General features: G+C 41.7%; 1 protein-coding gene across 3 annotated transcripts in view; it reads left to right on the top strand.

Annotated features, from left to right (window-relative positions):
* LOC105474557 (dynein axonemal heavy chain 8) overlaps window positions 1-25,316 on the top strand; it is a 316,668-nt gene extending 291,352 nt beyond the window's left edge. For all 3 annotated transcript variants that reach the window (XM_011729344.2, XM_011729345.2, XM_011729346.2), the window contains exons 89-93: window positions 2,458-2,614; window positions 5,775-5,927; window positions 6,008-6,197; window positions 21,353-21,474; window positions 24,892-25,316. In XM_011729344.2, the coding sequence (XP_011727646.2) occupies window positions 2,458-2,614; window positions 5,775-5,927; window positions 6,008-6,197; window positions 21,353-21,474; window positions 24,892-25,179 (910 nt within the window). In that variant the 3' untranslated portion in view covers window positions 25,180-25,316. The remainder of the gene's footprint in view (window positions 1-2,457; window positions 2,615-5,774; window positions 5,928-6,007; window positions 6,198-21,352; window positions 21,475-24,891) is intronic.
* The last annotated feature ends 1,244 nt before the right edge of the window (window positions 25,317-26,560 follow it).

Genomic DNA, 26,560 nt, shown 5'->3' with positions numbered 1-26,560 from the left:
TTTTGACTCTTTTTCAAATATGCTATTCATGTTTATAGTTTCCTCTTTAATACTTATATTTTCAATCTCCTTTTAAAACTCTTCAGTATCACAAATACAGTATATTGTAATGTGCATCTGAAGAGTCACTTAAGATCTCTACAGGTCTGATTCTGCTTTCTGTTGTTTCTACTGGCTGTTTCTCACATTGCCTTGTTTCCTTACAACTTTTTAAACTTTTGACTTTGAGCTTGTGTCTATTGAAGTTAACTGTTGGATTATTTGAGACCTGAGTCAAAGGTATATTGTTCAGGAACGAGTTGTGTTTGCTTCCATCAGGTGCCACCTAGGACTTCCTAGGACCACCTTAAAATAAATTCTTGGCTTGAGCATTTCCAAATTGCACAGGTAATATGAATAAATGGTAACTAATGTCACAAACATGGTGAATTCAGAATTTTCAGGAAAGATTTTTCCCCCACTTAGTGCTAAGCTAGATAGAACAAGTTGCCTATCTTCTTCTGACAGGTAGAGGTTACTTTCTAGTTTACCCTTATACTGAGGTTGTAGCTGTGTGGGGTCCCAGCTTTATGTAGGAATTTCCTATTATGCTTTTCACCTCAGGTATGAGGGTTTCTCCCCTGTCTCATTGCACTATCCAAACAGAAACTCGAAAACACCAGTTAGTTGATTCCCCCAGGGTAAAATCTGGCTTTATCTCTCTGGATTCCAGCATTCACTTTATTTCCAGCATTCATTTTATTTGACCCTGAGGATTTTTTATTGTCTTGCTAGTTCAGTGATGTTTTTAAAAGGATGTTTTTCATATCTTCTCCAGAAGTTTTAGTTGTTTCAGAAGGGTGGTTCACAGTAACATTTGCACCATACTGTGAGAAATGGAAATGTCAAATGTCTCTTTCTTTTTAAGGATGAATTCTTAGGTGTAGAATTGCTATATTAAAAGGTATGCACGTATAATATTTGGATATATATTTCCATATTACAATGGCTTGAGATTAGGAAGTCACTAATCTCAAGCATTTGCTGAATCCCTTTTAGATTTGCCTCTCACATCTACAAAAGGAAATATGAATGTGGTTGACATCTGGACAAGAGACAAAATTAGCAAACAAAACAATAACCCTCCAAAATAAAATTATGTGAAGTGTATAGATGGTCAATTAGGAGTTCAGAAAAGGCTGAAAAATTTAAATCTGACCATGTCACACCTGGCTAGGGATATCTTCAGTGGCTGCCCATTGCCTTTAGGGTGGTGTTCAGAATCCTACAAGTTCCTATATAACCCTGCATGGTCTGGCCCCTGCCTCTTCTTCATCCTCATCACTTCTAGCTTACTGGCTCTGACCTCACTGGCCTTATCTCTATTCCTCAAATGTACTGAAACCCTTTTCACCCCTACCCTTACTTCTTGTCTGAATGTCCTTTTCTGCCTCCCACCCCACCCCACCCCACTGCCTGGCTGACCTGTTCGTCCTTCTGGTCTCAGCTTACATGTGACTTTTTAACTTTTACTAATCTTCTAGTGTAAATTACCTCCAGCACACAAATACATACACACACACATGCACATACAGCGCCCACCCCACCCGCCCACCCCCACACACATTTTTACTCAAATGTCCAGATAACTGGTCAACCCAGCATCTCAGGGACAGAGACTAAGTTCCTGCATCTCAGAGTATCTGGTCAACCAGAGAGAAAGCTAGAGAGTGGGAATGAGAGAATCAAAACTCTCTGAAAGCATCCTGTTACTTCCCTCCACAGCACTTGTTAGAATGGGGTTGTCTAATATCTATCTCCTCCACTAGAGGACAGAACTATGTCCTATTCCCTGCTATATTCTAGAACTTAGCTCAGCGCCCGGTACGTAGTAAATATTTATTGAATAAATGGATTTAAAGATGCATAGCTGCATTTGAACAGGTGGAGCAGGTGGGTGTCAGTAGATTTCCCTGGAAATCATAAAACCAGTGGAAAAATGAGAAAACAAGACAGAAAAGATGAAAACATTTTAATAGTTTATAACTCAGTGAGGAAATATGAGTGGTCCTATTTGAGCAAACAAACTGTGCTATAATGATAGACTCTTATGACCAGTCTATAGCAGAGGAGAGTGAACGGAGGTGAGCTCACTGTTTAGCAAGAGGTGGTCAGGTTAGCTACAACCAAGATGGTGAAGCAGCGATTTGGATTTCCAGGGGAGTTTTTGGGTCTCTTTCCTTGAAGATGGAGAGTGTTTCATTTCACTGATGTTCTTGATGTCCTATTAGGAGGTAGTAGAATGGATCTCTAGTTTTTTTCATTACCCCAGGTTGATAGTAGTTAACTTTTCTTCTCCTTTTTTTTTTTTTCGTAGCTTGCTTTGATTTAAGTGATTCTATCAGTTCATTTTAGCTTTGACAATTATCTCTTACGTGTTTCCCTGTGATGTGCTGAACAGCTCACTCTTTTTACTAGGTATCAGAGTAACACTGCTTCTGCTGTTCTTGAAACAATTACCAACATTCAACCCAAAGAGAGTGGAGGTGGTGTGGGAGAGACCCGGGAGGCCATTGTTTATAGATTATCTGAAGATATGCTGAGTAAACTCCCTCCTGATTACATTCCTCATGAGGTAAGCCTTGCTGCTTTCCCGCTGGCATACAGAGCTATTTGTATATTTAAACAGTAAGTCTGATTACCATGGAAAGCAAGAATCTACCTGTTGGTGACTATGTGGCAGATGACCTGTGTAATAAATTTTGACTATATTACTAAACTCTGCATCTCTCGTTGTTCACGTCATTCTCTCTTCAAAACTTAAAAATATCAGAAGAAAACATTTTCCATGTTGCATTCTTTTAAAAATTCCCTTACAAGTTAATTCCTCCTCAATCAAAGTTTCCACAGTGACCCATTTATATATCAGTTTCTATGATGCCTTAAGCTGTGGTAAAAAAACAACTCAAAAATCTTTAAGGCCAAAAGGCAATGGTGTTGGTGATTTGGTATTCTTTAAGATGTTCCAAGTGTTTTAACTGTAGATAGATGACTCACCCGTCTACTCCATTGATTTTTAATCACATCTGCAACTCATTGAATAGGGTAGAACAATTAATGGAGATATTATGATGAATATAAGCACCCCGTTACCAATCTGAAGTTTTCTAAGAACCACACTTATTCATTGATTAGAATGGTGTGGCATGGGACAGTAGCTGTGTTTTTGAGCACTCATTACAAGCCAGGCCCTGTCCTAAGTGCTTCATACACATTATGACACTCAGTGCTCAGGACAGCACCAGCAGAAACCAAACTAAGTGGCAGAGCAAGAATTTGAACACAAAGTGATCTGACTCTAAAACCTGCAGTCTTAACTAGTTTTAGCATGCAGTGAGTGTCCCAACAATAACAAGTGTTTTCTTGCCTCTTAAAATAATTATTGTTTCCATTGTGTAGATAGGTACCAAGACCTTTGGTTAAGATATTGAAATCAATAGCTTCATGTAGAGATAGTTATGGTAAGGGGAGAAAATATTTTTAAATGGATAAATATTTTAAGTATACACTTTCAATAGTTTTATTGGTGTGATCTTCAAAAAACAAGGCAGCATACTTGCCTTCAAAGATTTTTAATACTGGCATGTGCAAGTGAGATAAAGCTTACTCTATATGACTGTACCACAGGGCTGCTATTGCCAGGGGAAAGGTTCAAGACCTTGTGATAATTCGAGCTGTCCAGTCTTGGTTGGAGCCACTTCACCAACAACACCTCTGTTCTGGTGATTATTCCAGCAGCAACTGAGCATCAGGGGTGTAACTAAATGGATTCCTGTATGGGAAAGAGTTTGTACTAAGAGGCATCTAAAACTTGTCCCTGTTCCAAGATCACTTACCTTTTAGCATCTTATTTTATAGACGAGATCTGTTCTTGAACATGTGGCTGTAAAGTGAATTTTGTAAATCAAAATATAATTATACCATTGACTTCTGTAGTAAAAATGAAGCTACATTATTGTAGAAAAAAACTACCTGGTCCCAGAAACATAATGAAAATGCTATATAAGATTACAGCAAGTCTTAAATTTTATTAATAAAAGGACAATTTTAGGCTGGAACAATAATTATACTCAGAATCAGGATTAGAATTGCATTTTCTAGGGTTTAAGATTTTTCTAAGCATGTCTCTATCTCAAGTAAAGTTTCCCTTTTAAAACGCTAAGCAGGACAAGGCGATTTGTTTGAAACTGCTAATATACTAGAGATACCTGGGCTATTGATTTGAGACTGTGGTCAATTCCTGAGCTTTATTTTCCACTCATGAGGTTGCAAAAGTATTTCTATAATTTCCCTTTTTCCTAAGAGTGAATTTCCACTCTTGAGATGGATTGATTTAAAGGGAATTATATATAGATGTAATTACACACACACACACACACATCTGTATAGCATACATATATGCTATTCAGCCACTGGAGGCTGAAGGACTTGGGATGGAGATGAGAACGAGGCACTGGAGGCTGCAAAAATGTAGGCTCTAGAACCAAGAATTCTGGAGAGTAGCTGAAGGTTGCTACGTCGGGCTGGGCCAGGGACCTTCCCTGGCATGCTTGACTGATTTTAATATAGTTTGCCCCACCTGCATAGGTAGTCCTATTCAGCTGCCTGTTTTATATCTGTACTCAGTGTTATATCTCCTTCCGTTTTTGTGCTTTCCATCTTCCTCTCTCGCTCACTAGAAACAACCCAATTGCAGTAAACAGAGGTGTCCCTTGCTGAAAGGAAACTTCTGCACTGTGCTAGAGGCCTGTCCTATAAAAGGAGGAGAATGGTTCAGATGACTCCGAAGCCCACCCGTCTCTAACATTCCAGGCCTTCTGAGGGGGCAGTGGGCATCTCTGGCAGAGAGTCCTGCAGTTCCTGGCCTCCCGTGATCCTTCAGATTGACACCTCACTTTGAGTTCTCTCCCACTCCACGTGTCCCGTCCTTGTTCCTTCAATTCGAGCATCTCTTTGATTGTGGCCAGCAGAAAGTTCAAATCCCTTTATGAGCTCCTGCCAGTATTTGTAGTCAATCTTCTGTTGGGCATATGTCACCAAATTGAAATGTGTATATTGTATTGGCTTGTTTTCCAATAATCACCATATTTTATTGTTCCCACAACCAGAGGCTTTTGTTTTGATCTCTTCAAAATAGTCAATAAGTGATACATCAAAAGGAACACATGACAGATATTTAACTGCTCTCCCACAAAATCAAATATTTTCATTTACTGGATTAGGAAAGGCTCTCTTTAGCTCTCATAGCTAAGGCAACAATGGCTTTTGGAAACTATAGCTAATCATATTTGTTGGTAACTGCTCTGTAAAGATTTTTGCTGTATTAACTTTCTATGACATTTCTAATAACTCTGCAAACATAATGAAGGAAAAAATTCCACTGTATTCCTATGAAGGTTAGATTGCAAAAAGAATATCTAATTGACACCCAGTACTTAATCATGTGAAAGGAGAAAAAGGTACAATTTTATTTCAGTTCTTTAAAGTACATTTCCAATTATTAGCTAAGTACAATCAGTAAGAAATAAAAATCATTTTAGTTGAACAGTAGTTTTGGAAACCCAGGAAATGGAAATTTTAATGGCAAGTTTGGTTCTGCAAGAGATATTTTAGAGTTCATTTTGGCTGGTAGAGATACATTCAGAGGAAGAAAACAAATTGAGAAAGAAGAGGTCATTGGAAGAGAAATGACAGGTGATAAAATCTCCTTTATTGCATTGTTTACTTTGTTTTAGGTGAAATCTCGTTTGATAAAGATGGGCCATCTTAATTCAATGAACATATTTCTTAGACAAGAAATTGACAGAATGCAAAGAGTCATTTCAATACTCCGCAGTAGCCTGAGTGATCTAAAATTGGCCATTGAAGGAACAATCATTATGAGTGAGGTGAGCTGTTCTTACATCAGTAGGCATTTCCTTCTTTGTTGATGCTTCTTATTCATGTGTTTTAACTTTTTCTTCTCCAGAACCTGAGAGATGCTCTGGACAACATGTATGATGCTCGTATACCTCAGCTCTGGAAAAGAGTGTCTTGGGACTCGTCCACACTGGGCTTCTGGTTCACTGAACTTTTGGAAAGAAATGCTCAGTTTTCTACGTGGATATTTGAAGGGAGGCCTAATGTGTTTTGGATGACTGGTTTTTTTAATCCCCAAGGTATGTGCTCATAGGAATTTTGACAAACTTGGAATTTGTGTGTTGTTGGATAGTAGCATTGTGTGATAAGTGTATACCATATAAAACAATATGGAGCCGTAGCTTGCTGGGTGCTGCACATAACCTTTCAAAGGCGAAAGGACACAAATAATTCTTCTGTATTTGTTTTACAAATTCAATCTGAAGCTCTTCCTATCAGTTTTTTACAATGTGGTGGCAAAACCCTTCCTTTTTCTTTTCACCAACTTCAGCAAACCATCAGTCTGGGGTTAGGACACATGAAAGAGTAAAAAGAAGTTTCTGTCTAACTTACAGTTTTTAAATGTTTGTGAAATGTCAAAAATGAAGCACCAAAAGATGCAAAAATTGTTTACAGGGATTAGAAAATTAGATTGATTTCAAAAATGACTGTGACAAAAGTATTCAGGGAACTTCCGGGGGGTCTTCCCCCCCTCAGTTCCCTAGTTTTCTTTTTCTTTTTTCCTGAAAGAGTGCTTTATAATTCTGCTTCATTTATTCCTTCCTTCTAGAAATGTTTACTGAGAAAGTTAATGGCTTGATGTCTTAGAGTCTGTAAGGTTCAGGAACATGACATCTTTTTGTCTTACTAAAATATGGATAGTTTTACTTCAAGTAATTCTTGGTGAAAATGAAGAAATGTTGAATTCCTTATGGTTCAGCAGCTTATGGCTCCATTTGTAATAAAATTTTAGAATCATTCACACTTACAGATTTAGGATGAATTATTGCTCCTTGTAGCAATATAGGTGCATCTCATAAAATAATGTTGAGTAAAGGAAACCAAACAGAAAACATTACATGCAGTGTGGTTCCATTTATACAAAGAGTAAGAACAGGCACAATGGCTCTATAGTGTTCAAAGTCGGAATAATGACTGTAGAAGGAGGGCAGCAATTAGAAAAAGGGTCAAAGGGTCAGGCACAGTGGCTCACACCTGTAATCCCAGCACTTTGGGAGGCCAACGTGGGCAAATTGCTTGAGCCCAAGAGTTTAAGACCAGCGGGGCGACATGGTAAAACCCTGTCTCTACAAAAAATATGAAAATTAGCCAGGTGTAGTGGCATGTGCCTGTAGTGCCAGCTACTTGGGAGGCTGAGGTGGGAGGATCACCTGAGCCTGGGAGATCAAGGTTGCAGTGAGCCGTGATTGCACCACTGCACTCCAGCCTGGGCAACAGAGTGAGATCCTATCTAAAGAGAGAGAGAGAGAGAGAGAGAGAGAAAGAGAGAGAGCGAGAGCGAGGGCACAAGGGACTTCTGGGGCCCAGGAATGTTTTGTTTCTAGATCTGGATACTGGTTATGTGGCTGCATTCTCTTGGTGAAAATTCCTTGATATTGCTGTATACTGATGATTTGTTCAGGGTTTTTTTGCGTAAAGCGTACTTTGATCAATATTGTACATGAAAAATATGCATTTAATTGTCCTCTGTATACGTACATTCATTCACTGTATGCATTTTCCAATACCTTAAAAATGTTTAAATTTGAAACACTAACCATGGTGATTTCTATGAACGTATCAAATTATACATAGTATTTGATAAAGTCCGTAGCCTTTAGATTTGTAAAGGGCAGCCCCCAGATTTCACTTATCTATTTTTCTCCCAGAATTTCCGTTGAATTAGGAGAGGAACATTTTTTATTGCGGGTCTCAGATTTTGTGTGTCTACTTATGAGTCTCTTTCCTCTGTATGAGCCTCAATTTGAGTAAGTCGTCACCAGGTAATTCCTGGCTAGGGAGCCTGAAGTAATAGCATTTAACTTAATAAGGATTGTTTGACCACCTCCCATTTGCCAGCGCCTCTGCTAGGTACTTTCAATGAAGAGAGATTTGAGACCTGGTTCCTGCCCTAAAGGAGGCTATAATCTGGTTGGTAAGACAGACACATCAGCAACTTTAATGTAATGTGATAAGTGCCCCACTGTGTGAGAACTAAGTGCCATGGTAGCCCAGAGGACAGAGAGATCAATTCTGCCAAGAACTTCACACAGGAAGCAGTGAGTAGGGTTTGCAGAAGCAGGGATGCCAAAAAAAAAAAAAAGAGTGAGGGCTTTCCAGGCAAAGGCCTGAGCAAAAACAAGGCTTGTTCAGGGGAACAGGGAGACCAGGGCTCAGGAGCAAGGCTGCGGGTAGTGGGGAATGAGGCTGGAGTATGAAAAGTCTTCCGGGGCTTCAGGGGTTGGGGCTGTATATCAGAAGGTTATCCCAAGAGAAGGCAAGTGATGGACTGGAATAGGGAGGCCCAGTGCAATGAGACTCTTGCCAGGTCCTAGGAAGAGGGCCTGGGACTTAACCAGGTGCTGAGGAGGGAACAGATTTGATGGAGTGATTAAATGTGGGTCTCTGAGAGAGCAAAGAGGGATAATGTAGGCTGGAGGCAAGGTACAAGACAGGGAGCACTGGGAGAGAGACAGGTAGGGCAGAGAGGCAGGGAGCACTGGAGAGGTGTGTTGACAGACTTGGAGTTGGGAGAGGTATAAGGACCAATGATTTTCAAAAGTGTGAGGTTATTGAGTGTATCTTTGATATTTAGAAACCAAGAGAGTGGAGTGGGTTCATCCCTGGCTTTCCATAGACATGAATGCACATAATTTTTTTCAGCGATTTTTTCCATTCAAAATATAACTTAAAAAAGCAAAGTTAACACTTATGAACTAATCTTTAGTTGTTAATATTGTTAAGAAATGTTACAAACGAGAACAATACTTAAATACATACAAATGTAGATTCACATGATATGGTTTGGCTCTGTGTCCCCACCCAAAACTCATCTCAAATTGTAATCCCAGTGATTGGATTATGGAGGTGGTTTTCTCCATGCTGCTTTTGTGATAGTGAGTGAGTTCTCATGAGATCTGATGGTTTAATAAGTGTTTGGCAGTTCCTCCTTCACTCTCTCTCCTGCCTCCATGTAAGACGTGCCTGCTTCCCCTTCTGCCATGATTGTAAGTTTCTTGAGGCATCCCCAGCCATGCAGAACTGAGTCAATTTAAACCTTATTCCTTCATAAATTACCCAGTTTCGGATATGTCTTTATAGCAGTGTGAAAACGGACTAATACATCACATTTCAGTTAATGCCTTACTTTCCTTCATTTGTTAATAATACTCATCTTTTCCCTTTTCTTCAGTTCTGCTTTCAAGTTAGACTTTGATTCTTTCTCTCAGGTCTCTCCACGTCTTGGAAAGCCCTAACTTATCCAAACATCCTACCCTTTACACACAAGCACACACACACCCTTATCCATGACTGCTTTCCATTAGTCGCACAGAAGACTGGAAGTCAACTCTTCCTGCACACTAATCACTTCTCTGCTCTCTTTTCATTCTCTTGACATGAGGGACAAATTACTTTCTGTTCCACCTTTCTTGACGAAATCTGGCAAATAAAGATTACAGCAACTCCATACATGTTCCCAGGCAGTGTGCAAACAGATGGAGTCCTTTCCAACTGGAAACTCACTGGACACTATTTGACATCAACAGTTGATTTCCCAACATGAATGTATCTCCCGGGTTTTATGTCCTCTAACTCAGTCCTCTTCAATGAAATAATTTCTTTCTTTGGTTCAAAACATTTAAGTAAATGGCTTAAAAAAAAAACCCTACATATTTAAGTAAAACACAATACAGTTTGCGTAAAGGCCATAGTTTCATCACAAGTATATATACAGTAATCAAAATCACCTGGACCATAAAGAAGACTCTAGAACGCCTGCAAAGGCTTTTTTCATGTGTGATTGCTAATGTTTATAATTTTACAATGTAATGTGGCATCTGATACTGTTTAGTGTGTTTCCCTCATTGTCCTTTTGGTGACTGCTCCACAGGCCTAAGTAACTTTGAGGTCTGTGCTACCTCAAGGACAAGTGACATGCTTCGCTTACCCCTGGTCAGCACCCGAGCTTCTGCTGTTTGTAGCACTGCTGTTGGCCTTATGGATGGCCTGATATTTTGTCTGTCATATTTAAAGAGGCTGAGTCAGACACCGTGGAGCTCATCTGGCATTTTCAGCACCCCTCACAATCATTTCTGTAGCAATTGACGAGCTCGACCATGTGGCAATTAGACTGGATGATTAAAATAGTCAAGCTGTCTATATCTGTGACCCTATGATAGTTTTTTCAATGTGTGGCTTTTTTCAGTGTGTGGATTTGTCTCCTGGCAGATTGCTCAGGCCGGGAGAACCTTTGTGCTCCACTGTGTTTTCCCAGCAGTCGTTGGTGCACATCTTCCCACATAATTTAAGATTGTTTTTCTCGGGGGTCACAAAGGATGGCCCCTGGTCTGTTTTTCCCTTAGGTGCTCCTTTTCAGTGCATCATGTAACATGATTTAGCTTCTGGTGCATGAGCTTGCAAGTGTGTGTAGATGTCTGTGCTGTGTGTGGGATGTGTTTAAACCCAAAGAATATGAGTTGTAATGAGCCTGACTTCAAGCCAGGGTATTGACTGCCTTTCAGAACATCTTAATTGATAGCCATGCTTTGCCATTTGATGTTAGCTATGACTCACAGGGGCTGCTAATGAAATGGAGGCAGAGGCTGAACGTGTTCCCCAGGTCTCACACCTCTGTAGTAGATTGAACCATGCAGTCCCATTATTTTCCTAATGTTTAGCTCAATCTGGAGCTTGATGCCATTTAGATGCCAAACTGCACCCACTTTTTTCTGTTATTTTTTCTCAGTGTCTTGACAAGCCATGCCAGTCTGTTATGTCAGATATCAGTGACAACTTCTTCCATAATGCAAATCAAGATTTTTCAGTTAGAGGCAATTTTGCTGGATCAAAGAGATGGATCATGTTTGTCCTGTTATCTTGCATTTCTGTAAAAATAATCTACAACCTTCTGCCTGTGTGTGTGTTTTCAGGGAAACATCATCAACTAGCTAGAATCTCTGAATGCTTGTCTTGAAGAGTTATAAAAGCCTGCCATTTGTGGAGGTGGGAATGTGTGCCAAGGACTAATGGAACTTTAGGATTGGAAGGGACTGGGAGACAGCTTCTAATCTAATAGCAATTCTAAGCATGCCCCAGTGCCACTGTTTGATGAATGAGAGCTACCCTTAAACATCTTGGGAAATCTAGGTGAGTGGACCTCAAGGTCCTAAACTTCAACATGAGTGATAGCACTAACCTGCCCTGTCCCCAAATCACTGAACTATAGAAATGCGTCGGAGTGAATAACAACCCGTACTCCTTGACTTTTTGTGTGAGCAGCTTTTATGCACTGGCCTTAGACACAACCACATCTCTTGTAATTCCAGTCTCTGCATGTGTTTACCTTCCTTACCAACCACCCAGTCCTTTGTAATCTGGCCAGGCTCCATCACTGTGCTGAAACTGCTCCCTCCACGGCCCTCATATCTAACAACCTCTCTGATGACATCATTGCCCTTGACTCGAGCTAGAATGCCGACTCTGAAAACTCTCATGCCTTGGTTTCCATCTATGCCCCTCCTCTCATCTCTTCCTACCTCAGAGCTCACTTTGTGTGCTCTTCTCGACAGCGTCTGTCCTTGGCCTCAGCCCTCTCATTGATGACCTCGGCCTGTGACTGACTCATTTAATGTCCAACTGTAGCATGCTCATTCCTCAGTTCCACCTGCCAAGTAGGAATTTCATCCTCCTGCAAAGGTCACCAGAGCCGTGATCTGCCCATCTTCCTCCTGAGTCATCCTTGCCGGGATTCTGCTGAATGTGCTTGTGCACCATCCTCTAGGTCACCTGGACTCTTGTGAATGGGGTCCTTATGTCAAACAGTGTGGGAGAGGGAAACCAGGACAGCATGGTGTCATGGAAGGCAAGGTGAAGGAGAGTAGTAAGTAAGTAGTGGCAGGTGCTCCAAGCAGGCAAGTAAGATGGGCCAAAATGGCCAGATGGATTTTTCAACAAGAAGACCGTTGGCAGAAGTCTCAGTGGAATAGGTGGGGAGGTGCAGGAGTCTGATTTGGGGGTGTGTGAGTGAAATGAGGAAATGGAGATGGGGTGAATATGGATAACATGGATAATTCTCTCAAGACATTTGGCTGGGAAGAGGAGAAGCAAGCTGGAGGAATAGGTATTTAAATAAAAAGTTTTCTTTCTTTTTCTTTTAGTGATAGGAGAGGCTTAAACCTGTTCAAATACTGGTGGGAAGGAGAGAGAAAGATAGAAAGGGGGTTGGGGGAGGGATGAGGGAGGGAGAAAGAGCCCAACAATCCCAGAGAGGAGGTAAAAGAGGCAGAAGGAGGTGGACACAGCACTCACAAGTGGAGAAATGTGCTCCAGGCAAGCAGCACCTTGCACATTGTAACAGGAGTAATAAGGAAGGAAAGGGCATAGATGCTCATGGTAATGGAGTATAGATAGGCTTGCTGGCAAGAAGTTAAGGGCATTCCCGTCTGATGCTTTCTACTCTCTGTCCGAAGGAGGAGGCGAGGTCCTCTTGAAAGAAGAAGGTGTTGGTGGAGAGATTTGATTTATTTATTTTATTTATTTCCATTCAGATTTTATTTTGTAAATGTGTAAGCTAATTGAGATGTGCATTATTTTTATCCTTGTTTTTCTCATGACTACTGACACACTATACTGCATCTTGCTTTTTCCACTTAACACAACTTGGAAGTATTTTATACAATAATAAAGAACATCAAGATCATTCTCTGTCATTTCAGTAGATGTATGGCATTGTAAGGATGTACCGCAATTTATTTAGCCAGTTTTTCATTGATAGACATTTAGGTTGTTTCCGACGTTTTGCTGTTATAAATAACAATGCAATGAACATACTCTACAATGTCAGTTTACATATTTTCAAATATACTTGAAAGACAAATTCCTAAAAGTGGAATTGCTAGGTCAAAGAGTATATGCATTTTACATTTTGATGACACAAAGGTGCTCTCAATCAGGGTTTGTTGTGGCAACTTTTTTCCCCTACTAGCAGTGTATGAGGGTGCAATTTTCTTTTTCTTTTTCTTTTCTTTTTTTACAATGAAATATTATTTTTACTTATGTCCGGTAGGCAATTATGATTAACATGAAATATCCATTTTGCCCATGGGCAGAAACCAGAGGGGAAATAAAATTACTTACACATTACTTCTTACCATTCCAACTTTATAGGAAACTTTTAAAGAATCTGGCAAAATAGTTCTTTGTAACATTTTGATTCAGTTGTGCCTATACTTTCTGATGTGAATGATAGCTAAGAGAAAACATTTGAATCTGATTACCTCTATGAAGATATTTCAATAAAGATATGTATTTTCAGGTATTTCTACTCTCAAGAATATGATTTGATAGGTCTCTTTGTGATACTGTAGCCTGATAAATGTCATTTGGGTGAGTTATGCAGTGGGGTTGCAGGTGTCAAACCCCAGATTCACTGTCTGACATGAAGGGGAATCGACAAGAGTCTCAGGTTGCGGGAAATGGTAGAGAACTAGTGGAAGCTGAGCAGAAGATTAAAAAAAAAAAAAAAAAAACAACTGGAGACATCAAGCAAAACTTTAGGAATGTGTAATTGGATATGAACAGAGAATGGTAACAATAGGCCTACTTACCAAGTAAGGGTAATTTTATATTTTTGTAGCATACTCACTACAAAAACCCAACTTGGAGCATCCACTTAGAGGCTCCTTGATTTACTGAAGTCTCTTTAATCCAAAACCTGGATAATAGTTATAGTTAATAATTAATAATTAGTATGTAAAGAGAATTGTTAGTCACTGTTCTGAATGCTTTACATAACAAACCCTGGTGTTACTATCAGCCGTGCTTTATAGTTCAAGAAACAGCAGCATTCCATTAAGTAGTTTGTCCAAGGACTTATGGAGCAGATCGAGGATGGACCAGGTCATCTGGCACCAGCATGTGCAACTTTTTTCTCCTGTACTCTACTTTTTGATGATCTGTAAATTTTGATACTTTTTCAAAGTGAAAATTTGAAAAAGTGGTATCTTTTCAAATTTGGTGAAAATTTGATATTTTTTTATATTATTATTATTATTTTTAAATTATACTTTAAGTTCTAGGGTACATGGTGGAGAGGTTTTAAAAGAGTGGCAGAAGTTTGAGAAAGAGGGCAGATGAGGGCGACAGGGAAGGACTAATCAGTGGCCTTGAGAATTCTGTTGAGGCTCTTGATTGTGAACTGTGGTGATGGTGGCTATGTGATGGTTTCTAGTTTCATTCAGCAGCCTGGTATAGATGTGAGAGGTGGGGACATTTTGATTCATCTGGGATTGTGGTTTTGCTAGGCAAGAGATGAAAAGGATTGATCTGAACCAAGCAGGGAAGGAAGTGAAGAAAAGGGGTGGAGTTGAGGAGAAAGTCATAAAAAATGGTGAGGCCAAGGGTCTGAGAGGTCAGATGCTGAATAGGGTACTGGAGACCCAGGTGTTGTCAGAGTGCTTAATGGGTGGCAGCAGATGGGTATATGGTAAGGACAGTGAGAGGAGGGACATGTGGCCAGAGGCTGTGGTTGTTAATGCAGCAGAATTTCCCATAAAGGGTGGAGGAACAGTTGGGAAGGTCAAGGTCTTTAGGGTTGAGCCAGGGCAACCTGGCGGAAGGTGGAAAGAACGTTCTGTGAAAAGGTGGAAAATATGAGAGTTTGTCAACAGAGGAAACAGTGGAAAGGTTTGGGAGAGAGGGGAGAAGTGGGAAGTTAGTTAAAGGGAAAGGAAGCATAAACTAGCTCAAGGAAAAGATAGTTCAGGGCAGGAATTACATTTTTAAATGTGGGACATGGTGGATTTAGCTGATCCCAGCCTTGCTAAGACGGGTAGTCCCAACTCTCCCGTTTATACTGAAGTTTTACTGTAGCCAATTATGTCTTGGATTAGTCATTTCAGAGAAGGTGTGTGTCTCAAGGGGCCCTGGAAAGAGTCAGCTTTTACCACTGACAGTCTTCTTAATATTGTGCCTGTACTATTCCCACTTGTCAGACTTGTTCTTAAAACACCTGTGGATCAATGACTGTCAAGGACTTGTCTGTAGAACTTTTTACAGGGCAGTGGTTCTCACACCTGCCTCCACAGTAAAATCACCTGGGGAGCTTTTAACACCTACTACTGCCTGGGGCCCCAGAACAAGTATATCAGAATCTCTAGGGATGAGCCCTCTAGGGTCCACACAATCAATTTTCTTTTCTTTTCTTTTTTATTTTACTTTAAGTTCTGGGATACATGTGCAGAAGGTGCAGGTTTGTTACATAAGTATATGTGTGTCATGGTGGTTTGTTGCACCTGTCATCTAGATTTTAAGCCCCGTATGCATCAGCTATTTGTCTTAATGCTCTCCCTCACCTTGCCCCCACCAGTAGGCCTCAGTGTGTGTGTTCCCCTCCCTGTGTCCATGTGTTCTCGTTGTTCACCTCTCACTTGTGAGTGAGAACACGTGGTGTTTGGTTTCCTGTTCCTGTATTAGTTTGCCGAGGATGATGGCTTCCAGCTTCATTCATGTCCCTGCAAAGGACATGATCTCATTCCTTTTTATGGCTGCATGGTATTCCATGGTGTATATGTACCACATTTTCTTTATCCAGTCTATCATTGATGGTCATTTGGGTTGATTCCAAGTCTTTGCTATTGTAAATAGTGCTGCAGTAAACATACGTGTGCCTGTGTCTTTATAGCAGAATGATTTGTATTCCTTTGGGTATATGCCCAGTAATGGGATTGCTGGGTCAAATGGTATTTCTGGTTCTAGATCCTTGAGGAATTGCCACACTGTCTTTCACAATGGCTGCAGAGAAATAGGAATGCTGTCACACTGTTGGGGGCAACAAATTTTCTGAAAAGCTTCCTTGGTCATTCTAATGAGTGAAGAACCTTAATCTTGGACCTTTGCTCCCCAGTATGTGGTCCACCAGCCAGCAGCATCAGTATCACCTGGAAGCTTGATTCAAATGCAGAATTTCAGGCCCCACTCTTGATCTACCTACTGAATCAGAACGTGTACTTTTAGTACATCCCCCTCCCCAGGTGATTCCTGTGGACATTAAGGTCTGAGAAGCCCTGCCTTAAAACAAAGCTGGCACCTGGGTTCCACCTCCGGAGATTCTGATTTTATTGATCTGAGCTGTGACTTGGGAATTGGGAGTTTTAGAAGATTCCTGGGTGTCTCTAATTTTCAGCAGTTTAACGTCCTTGCCTTACAGCAAAGAACCAGGAAAGGTGCTTGTTGCATTTTTATTCAACTGGGTTGACCAACCCTATCTTCATTTAATGATTTCTGACCTTTTGTTTAATTTACCAATGAACTACATTTGCTTCTCATTTGGGGGAAAAACTGCCTGTCGTAAACTCGTGGCAGGAACATCATTTCTCCTCATCTTCAAAGATGCTACTGGGAAGCTTAGTAACTGATTAGACAGGAAATACTGCACAGCCTAAGGCCTATTGCATAAGGACCAGTTCATTTATTAAAGAAAAGAAAATGTTGCTTATTTTTAGTATGAATCATTACAAAATGCCAACCAACTCCTTATGAATTTGAGGAGAGCAATCTTCCTGATTAGTTATTTCTTTCACCTTTTCTAAGACCTTGTATGAAATGATATTTAAAGCACTCTTCAGCTTTCTTTAAGCCAGCTGATTGCACAAGTCAAACAACGGCCATGAGTGTGCTGAACTGTTGGATTACTACTATTATAGGAATGGACACATGCCAACTGTTACTTTAGACCTGAGTTTCCAAAGTATAATCCTAGCTTAAAAGGGAATTTTTAAAAAGAAAGAAAACAGGAAACTGTATTGTACTGGGAGGAGGCTGAAGGAGAGATGAAAAAACCATTTGGATATTGGGGGTGGGGTAAGTGGGGGGTAGTTGTCTATAACTTTCATTAAGCGCTTTTTTTTTCTCTTCTCTTTTTAAAGTAAGCGGCAGGCTTTGGGTTGGCAAACCCCAGGGGGATGCAGAAACCTGAGGCTGCTACCTTTTTATCTGCCTTTACGGTACTGTCCTCTTCCCCCAGCTCCTCCCTGACTCCATGGACCAAGCCTCAGACTTTCTAGCTAACTGCTTCCCATGAGCCACTACTCTGATACCAGCCTATAACCAAGGGAGCTGGGTGGTCCAGGCTTGGTGACCAACCCTTCTCAGCCCACTCAGTCAGGGTGCACCCCAACTGCAGGCAGGAGGCAACACCCTGTCTGCTACCATCCTCCCCTTCCAGAGCCTCCTGCCTGCCCAGCCCTGCCCTGCCCTGCCCAGCCGAGCCATACCTTACTTTGTCCCATCTGGGGGTGCCCTGCTCAGGGATGCGCTGGCAGGGCTGCACTCAGCTTCTCTGGTAAGCAGAGGCTCAAGAAACCTCTGGGGTCTTGTTTTCTGGTTGTGTGATCCCAGGGGTGCACATGTTCCTCTTGGGTGTCTGAACAGGAAGGGCCTGGGAGGGAGGGCCACACCCCTGCAGTCTTGCTCTGCTGATGTAGTGGGCAGCTGCCTACCCCCACCCCACCCTGCACTGTGGGCTCTGGAATCAGCAGATTAAGCATTTTATAAATTGTATTTTAGATACATGTTTCAAACTTGTGAGTTTTTTCAAAAGAACAAGCTTGACAAGTGTGTGAAGAATTCATTATGCTTTATGGGTTTGAGGGGGAAGAATTTTTTTTTAAAGCGTCTGATTCAGACCACATGTAACTCAGATGTTTAAATAATCAAATCACCTGTTTAATCTCATGAAGAATAGAAGGTTACTATTGTTGAAGATTTTCCCCAACTTTTTGATTCTCCCTTTGGAGTTAAACATATGAACATAAGAATCATTTTTCTACCACTGATGATTGAAATTTGGTTTAGGAATTATTAAAACCAAATTGTGCCGGCCGGGTGCAGTGGCTCATGCCTGTAATCCCAGCACTTTGGGAAGCCGAGGCGGGTGGATCACGAGGTCAGGAGATCGAGACCATCCTGGCTAACATGGTGAAACCCGTCTCTACTAAAAATACAAAAAATTAGTCGGGTGAGGTGGTGGGCGCCTGTAGTCCCAGCTACTCGGGAGGCTGAGGCAGGAGAATGGCGTGAACCCGGGAGGCAGAGCCTGCAGTGAGCGGAGATCGCGCCACTGCACTCCAGCCTGGGTGACAGAGCGAGACTCCGTCTAAAAAACAAACAAACAACAACAACAAAAACTAAATTGTGCCAAAACAAAAGTACTGCTTTCAAGCTCTTATAAAGAAAAATATATCAATAGTCTTTAAAAATTATACAGGCTTCAAAAAACCAGTTTTTCATTCCATTAGATTTGTTATCAGTCTACAAGAAAGATGGCCATTCATTTTTTAAATTCAGTAATGAACAGTTCATTGGATTTGCTACCCTTTGAGTGCCACAAGGATCATGCTTTCTTTAGGAAGCAGAAACAAAACGATCAAGACTTGAAAGGATATGTATCTTCTCTACGTTCTCTGAACATGGGAATGGCCCATTAACGTTTCCTATCCTGCACTCTCAGGCTGCAAATATATTTAACATTTTCCTTTCTTAATAGTACAAGGTAACATAAGTGTGTTCTAGAGTCCGCCTCCTGGCATTCCTAAGCATTAGGAGGCTTATGGCTGAAGTCGGTTGGCCAACATGATTCCCATGAGAGAGCACCTCTCCCCATTAGGGAGAAGACAAGAAATGGCCTCTCTTTATTCGCACTAGAGTTTTTCAGAGCTCTGATGATGGCTGAAGTCTTTGAAGCAGATGTGCTAAATAAGTGAGAATCCAGTTCTATCCTCCTCTGGCACCTATGACATTATCTTGAGTGCCACAAGGAGTGAGGTCAAATTTGCAATTTAGCTGGAACTTTAAATGTTATAGAAAAATTTAATTATGCAACTTGTGCAAATGGATGGTTAAGACCAGGATTCATGCCTTGTACATTATGACCTTGTAGATTTATAGAATAGTAATGAATCTTAAAATGTCATAAAATAGGGTTGATTTAATTCCAAGGCCACATAACCCTACTAGGATATAGTGTCTAATACATGGGTACACACTGAATGTTCAGTGGTGAAAATGACATTTTCATGGAGTGCCTTAGAATGGAGAATTGGATTTTATTATTTTAGTCATATATACCATTGACTGGAAAACACACCAAATGTTTTACCGCTAAAGTATGGGAGCCTCGATGTTTAAAATGGAAGTTGCCTGGCACAGTGACTCAACATCTGTAATCCCAGCTACTCCAGAGGCTGAGGTGGGAGGATCACTTGAGCCCAAGAGTTTGAGACCAACCTGAGTAACCTAGCAAGACCCTGTCTCTAAAATAATAAAAAAAGGAGGTCAACATAATTGCATGCTGATCAAATCCCCTCAAGTGACTCCACATAGAGCACAGGCATTGACCAGCAATTGCTGCCAGGCAAACTTGCACTATATTTCCTGCCTCCTATACTTAACATTTTGTATCATAAAACCGGTCTCTCCTACTAGGCACTCTCGGTTTCATGAAACTGTAGCTGTATAAGAATCTATGAAAGTCCTTCACTCAGCTGCTTTGGTCGGCTGGTCAACTCTTCTTTTGGGTTAATGCAAGGGCCCTTCTTTACCACACCAAATCCTATTTTAGTGGGCACTCTGAGTAAACTTTTCAAGATGCAAATAAAGCATTTGCATTTGAGTTATTATTTAAATTTTCAGTGGCTTCTCTCCATCCACAGACTTAAATCCAAACTCTGACCTTGAAAAATCACTCCTCCATCTTCGTTCTAAACTTATCTGTGGTCACTGACTCCACACTCTCTCAGCCATCCGTGTGTGTGCGTGTGCTGTTCCTTTACCTGGAATTGCCCCATCTGGCAAACTCCTATGTAGCTCTCAAGAGTCACCTTCCACTTCATCTTCTCAATGACGCTTTCCCTGAGTTGTCTTCCTGAGTAGTTAACTTTGTTCACACCTTTGTTCATAATGACAACGTTGTGTCAATGTCCAGCCTCCCCCACACTCCCTCTGGACTGAACTCCTTGAATGTGGGTCCCATGGATGGCCTCTTCATCTTTGTGGTCATCCCACATAGTACAGGGCTTGGTACATGGTGGCCACTTCAGCAAGATTGACAGATGAATGAAAGCATGACCATATGAGTGCCTCTCCAAGTGTCTCATTTGATAATGGGGAGAACTTGACTCTCAGTAAAGCCAGGCTAGGACCTGTTCTTCCTTTCCAACTCCAAGGGATCTCAACTCAATGCTTATAATTATGCCTTGCAACTCTCCCCTCCCCCAACTCCCAGTCAAACCCGATAAAATGTTATCATTTTTGTGTTGTTTTGTGCATACATTGGTATGTGCTGGTTTTGTTCTCAGAGTTAACTAATCTAGGAGTAGCAGGAACACACACATTATAAAATTTTACTCATTGGAGAGCTTTATGATTTTTAATATTTACGTGGAGGCCAAAATAAAATATGTAGACCATAAATGTGTTTTCTTAAGGTTTTGAAGTCCAGTTTGAAGTTTAGGGTATTTTTTTCTAACATTGATTGTTACTCTCCAAGAAAGGCTTATCTTATTGAATTGAATGGCATGGTTTGCAAATACTAACTTTAAAGAAAAGCCACAATGTGCAGAACCGCATATTGTCTTAAAATCACTGTATTATGTACATTAAAACATGTAGCTTTCCTTTCCAGGGTGATTGCTTTGTTTGGTCAAATTGAAAGTCAGGTTTTCTATTTTGGCATTACGCCTTATTTCCCTAGACTAAATGAAATTGTTCCATTATAGCAAATAGACGCTTAGTAATGGTTTGATTCAAGTCTAATTGGAATGCTATTCTCAGAATATTTCACCATTCCGATCTTATTCCTCGATATTATATTTTCAAATAGAGACTGTGAGCTAGAATTGGGTTACAAGCCTTTAAGACTTGAGCAGCTGAAATCTCAGGAGAGTTTCAAACCAAGGGCCAGTTTGAAGTATAAACGGTACTGCTTTCCTGCTGTCAGCAGGCGAGATTTAGCTCATTGCCGGTCCCCACAGAAATGAAACACTGAGAGAAATGTCTCCCCTGGGGTTTGGCCTCAACTCCTTTTGAGTGGGATGTGTAGTTTGGAGATTGATAAGCAAGTAACACTTAACATTGCTTCCTTCTTGTTTTTAAAATGGATTGCAACAAGAAGTCAACATCTCCTCTTTTTTTCTTTAAGGCTTCCTCACAGCAATGAGGCAAGAAGTGACCCGTGCCCACAAAGGCTGGGCACTGGACACTGTGACCATCCACAATGAAGTTCTGAGACAGACCAAGGAGGAGATCACGTCACCCCCTGGGGTAGGCATCTCTGGGCAATAGCAGGGACCGTTCTGGAGACAGAGCTGAAATTTCAAGTTCTGCTTAAAACTGAGCTGTGAGTGCCTTGTTTAGGTCCATTTGCTTTGCAGCAAGAGTTCCCTCTGTCATAACCGGAAGACCTCCCCTATCTGCCGGAGTGGAAGGTCAATGAATGACAAGGTCTAATGAGCTCTTAGAACTCCGCAGACTACATTTCTACAAAATTAGAAGTTATACTTGTGTTTGCTAAAAAGGCTTTTTGGCTAGGTGCAGTGGCTCATGCCTATAATCCTAGCACCTTGAGAGGCTGAGGCAGGAAGATAGCTTCAGTCCAGGAGTTCAAGAACAGCCTAGGCAACACATGGAGACCCTGTCTCTACCAAAAACAAACAAACAAACAAAAAATAGCCAGTCGTGGTGGCACACATCTGTAGTCCCAGCTACTTGGGAGACTGAGGTGGGAGGATTGCTTGAGCCCCGGAGGTCGAGGCTGCAGTAAGCAGTGATCACACCACCAGACTCCAGCCTGGGTGACAGAGTGAGACCCTGTCTCAATAAATAAATAAATAAGGCTTTTCTACACATCTCCAGCTACTGCTATGGGCCACTCACAGATTCTACTATAGGCAGCAGAGATGAAGAGGACTAGCAGGCTGGAGCCGGGGGCCAGTTCCAGGGTGTCCCCTTCGAGCTTCGAGTGGAAAGGAACATGGCTGGGGGAAGAGCCCCCACTGCCTGGACGCTGATCTGCTCAATGAATGTGGGCAAATTCTTTAACTTTTTTGAGTCTTCACATCTTCATCTGCAAAATGAGCGTGATAATTCAACCTTATTAAAGGTAGCTGTGGCCAGGCACGGTGGCTCACGCTTATAATCCCAGCACTTTGGGAGGCAGAGGCAGGAGAATCACTTGAGGTCAGGAGTTCGAGATCAGCCTGGCCAACATGGTGAAACCCGTCTCTACTAAAAATACAAAACTTAGGCTGGGGGTGGTGTTGGGCACCTGTAATCCCAGCTACTTGGGAGGCTGAGGTGGGAGGATCGCTTGAATACAGGAGGCAGAGGTTGCAGTGAACCAATATCCCGCCACTGCACTCCAGCCTGGGTGACAGGGCGAGACTCCATCTCAAATAAATAAATAGATAAATAAATTTTTTAAAAAGGTAGTTTTGAAGATTTAAATGTGATCATTTAGGTGCGGTGCTGGACCCCACGTAGAATCTCAATAAATCAGTCTCCCTTTCCCTTTCTCTGATTTTCATTCCCTCATTTGTCCAGTAAGGGGGCTGGACCAGATGATTTCCAAGTTCTAGCCAAGTTCCCTGCCACCTTATAACGAGGGCTGCCTTTCCTTCAGTTTCCAGTATTATCTTCCTCATTCCTGTCGGAGGCCTCACTAGAAGCACCTTAACCTCCAGGTTCCCACCAACAATCTCTTCTAGGCAGTTTCAAAATTCCTCCAGCCTCTCCCCATTATGCAATTCCAGAATTCCTTCCACATCTGTAGGCATTTGTTACTGCAGCATCCTGCTTCCTGGAATCAAAATCTGTGTTCCTTTCCAAAGGCTGTCGTAACAAAGTATCATTACAGTGGGTGGCTAAAAACAACAGAGATCTGTTCTCTCGCTGCTTAGGAGGCCAGAAGTCAAATCAGGGTAGGGTTGGTTTCTACTGGAGGCCCCGAGGGAAAGTCTTGTTCTCAGCCTCTCTCTTAGCCTCTGGTGGTTACTGAGGATCTTTGGCTTTCCTTCATCATTACAATCTCCGCCTCCTTTCTCACATTCATCTGCATAGGTATGTATATCTCTGTGTCCTCTCCTCTTATAAAGTTACCAGTCACATTGGACTTAGAACCTACCTTAATTCAGTGTGTCCTTATCTAAACAATGTGTGCAAAGTCCCTATTTCCAAATAATTACATTCCAAGGTTCTGGGTGAACATGAAGTTTTGGGTGACACTATTCTATCTACCACACCTTCTCACTGACTTTTTAAAGTTCTGAGGCTGAAAGCACCCTGGAGAGGGATACAATTTACCATATGATGGCTTTTTAAGTGGTCCCATTATTCTTGTAGTTCATTGTCACCCACGGAGTTAATGATGGTAACCGTATGTCCTGATTTTCTGGGACTGCCCATGGTTTTACTGTCAAACCATGTGCCTCCGTTTTTGGTTCAAAAAATATGGTCCTCACACGGTGAGTCCACGCGGGGGGGATTCCAGAAAACACTCTGCAACGAATCTTACTGTCTTTTATTCTAATCGGCATTTACTTCCCCTGATCTGATCCTCACTGGAGATGGAAAAATGGTCACCATCCTCTACATTTATCTCTTTGGTGAGCTGGCATGATTGTTGGAGCCTCCCCTGTGATTCTCCTTCACCCCTTATTTTTTTAGTGAATACATGTTCTGTGGCTCCCCACTGCCTACAGGATCCAGTTTAGCACCCAGATCCTTCCACGGTCAAGCCCTAACTTCTTTTACAACCATTGAGCCCTCTGGTAAAGGAAATACTGGGGCTCTTCCTCCCGCTCTGCCTTTCTTTGTAGTGTTACTCCTGCCTGTGTTGCCTGTGCTCTCGCCTTTGTCTTTCCAAACACAGCCCCCTGCTGCAAGGCCATCAAGGCCCATCAAGGCCATTCCCTCTACAGAGGCCCCTGAGCACTCCAGCCACAGACACCTTGCCTCAGAAGTCACTGCCGTCACCCCCAGAGCAGTTCTCCGGGCACTCCCAGTAACAAGTGTGTGCTGCTATTCAACTCATCTTAAAAAAAATTTTCTGCACCTATGCATCTTATCTCCCTGATTTAATGATGAGGACCTCCAGGGCAGGGCCTATTGTATGGGAGAGACACTGGGGAGGGTGGCCAGACACTGCCCCTGCCATGCTTCCCCTGGCTGTACCATGCCTGACCTCTGGGGGCGCTCTGACTCTCCCACTAGCTAGGCCTGGCTATGGAAACCTCACCTCATCCTGTGGCTGAGATGAAGTTGAGACACAGGTTGGCTAGGCCAGTGGCAGGCTGAGATCCTACATGACAGCAGCTCCAGATCCTGTTCCATGCTCCCGCCTTCCACCAACTCAAACCAGACCTCTCAGAGACTTTCACCTCCCTGTAGAGGTGATCTGGTGCTACTGGCTTAACCTGTTGCTCAGGGAGGCCACCCCCACACTTAAATAACTAATAACAAACACGAACATTTCTACAGCACTCATAGCCTCAACACAGGCTGCAGGAGAAAACTGGGCTTAGTATTTCATGAATGCAATGTGCCCGGTGGTGCCTTCCTCCCTCTGGTAGTGTTTTAAGACTGGTGTGTGTTTTATTTCCAAACTGACGGCCTTTATGACACTAATTTTGCAGCACCTAGTTTAAAAAATAAATCCTATTACCTTATGTTTGACTCTTCCAGGAAGGTGTGTATATTTATGGGCTCTACATGGATGGAGCAGCCTGGGACAGACGGAATGGGAAGCTCACGGAATCCACCCCCAAGGTACTCTTCGCGCAGTTACCCGTGCTCCACATCTTTGCCATTAACTCCACGGCACCCAAGGACCCCAAGCTGTATGTGTGTCCTGTTTACAAGAAACCCAGGCGAACTGATTTGACCTTCATCACTGTGGTATATTTGCGAACAGTGTTGTCCCCAGATCACTGGATCCTGAGAGGAGTGGCCCTTTTGTGTGACATCAAGTAAGTTCATTTCCATCTGCTGAGGGCACCAGAAGCCACATAGGCAGCCTGTGCTATTGAGGGACTCAATGATGTGCGTGTCTTTTCTCCCCAATAATTACTTAATTACTCTTTCTAAATTAAAAAGTTGATGTTCTCAAATTGCTAGTGTGTGTGTGTGTTTTCCTCACATATCAATATTCAAAAAGATCACTCTAAACGAATGTTTTTTATTCTGGGAAATCATATTTCATTTTAATTACTTTTCAAAGATAAAACCCTGTCTGGACGTTAGAACACTTTGGAAGCTCTGCATTTTAAAAATTTTGAAAGTGTTGACATGTGACATCCTAAAAAGAGCCTAGTAGTTGAAAACTTTTCCCTCAAGTAGGTACCAGTTTCCCTTGAATAAAATCTAGCCATGTCTATGTTTGTGCTAACGTGTTACCTTTTGTTCTTTTGAGTTTGGTATTCTCTCTCTGCTTCCGAAATGGAAACTGAAGAGATCCAGCCAGTACTCCTTAGTAGTAGAGCTGTTCAGTATGAAGTGTTTAAGACAGAAAATCCACTGGGATGGCCATTCTTGTGATGTATTTTAATTTTATTTCATGTTGTTTTATTTTAATTTTTACTGCTTTTGAGGCCCAGAGAACTTAGACTCTCCAGCTCTCCCTCCCAACTCCAATTCTGCAGGAGATAATGAAACACATTTCTAGGCAGCAAATGGAGAAGGGAAAAACAAACCCTATCAAATGAAATTAGGTTACATGCTGAATGTCTTAAAAAGCAAAGTCTTTAAAAAGTGAAGCTATTTCTTATTCCGTAGCTAGTCTAAAACTCAGTTTGAACCTTGATTTCCTGCTAAAGGAAATTGTCAATTTAACAAAACAGATGGGGTCCTATACTGAATGCTCATGCGGCTTCAGGACAGTGAAGAAGTGTCTCTACCAGTCTTCTCATCTAGAATCCTTGTGCCTGCCCGCAGCTAAACGCACAAACTTCATTCCTTCTGTCTATTCTGAAGGAGGGAATGTTTCAAGTTGCCTTGTTTCCCTCTCATCCTTCTGCCACCTTGATCAGAGATGCTGTTGACAAACAAAGCCAGGCAGCCAAGCAATAGCCCAGGTAAGCTTTACAGAAAATACCCCAGAGAAAACTCTGCCACAGTCTAGTGTACTTTCAAACAGTAGAAAACACATTATGAAATGCAAATTGAAGCAGTGGCCTCTGGTATTTTCCTGATATTGATTCAATGTCAAAACCATAGAACTGTAAAAAAAGTAAATGCAGTTTTAAAAATAAAGTAGCCAAGCCCCTGGCCCCAGTGTTTCAGCACTTTCCTTGGCCAATACATACACTAAAGTAAGGATGGCATTCTCGAGAAAGAATGTCCTCCTGAACTGAGG

Source organism: Macaca nemestrina, chromosome 5 (assembly GCF_043159975.1).
Source record: "Macaca nemestrina isolate mMacNem1 chromosome 5, mMacNem.hap1, whole genome shotgun sequence".
Taxonomy (NCBI): domain Eukaryota; kingdom Metazoa; phylum Chordata; class Mammalia; order Primates; family Cercopithecidae; genus Macaca; species Macaca nemestrina.
The sequence above is the reverse complement of the archived record's forward strand: the minus strand, read 5'-3'. Positions and strand labels throughout refer to the sequence as shown.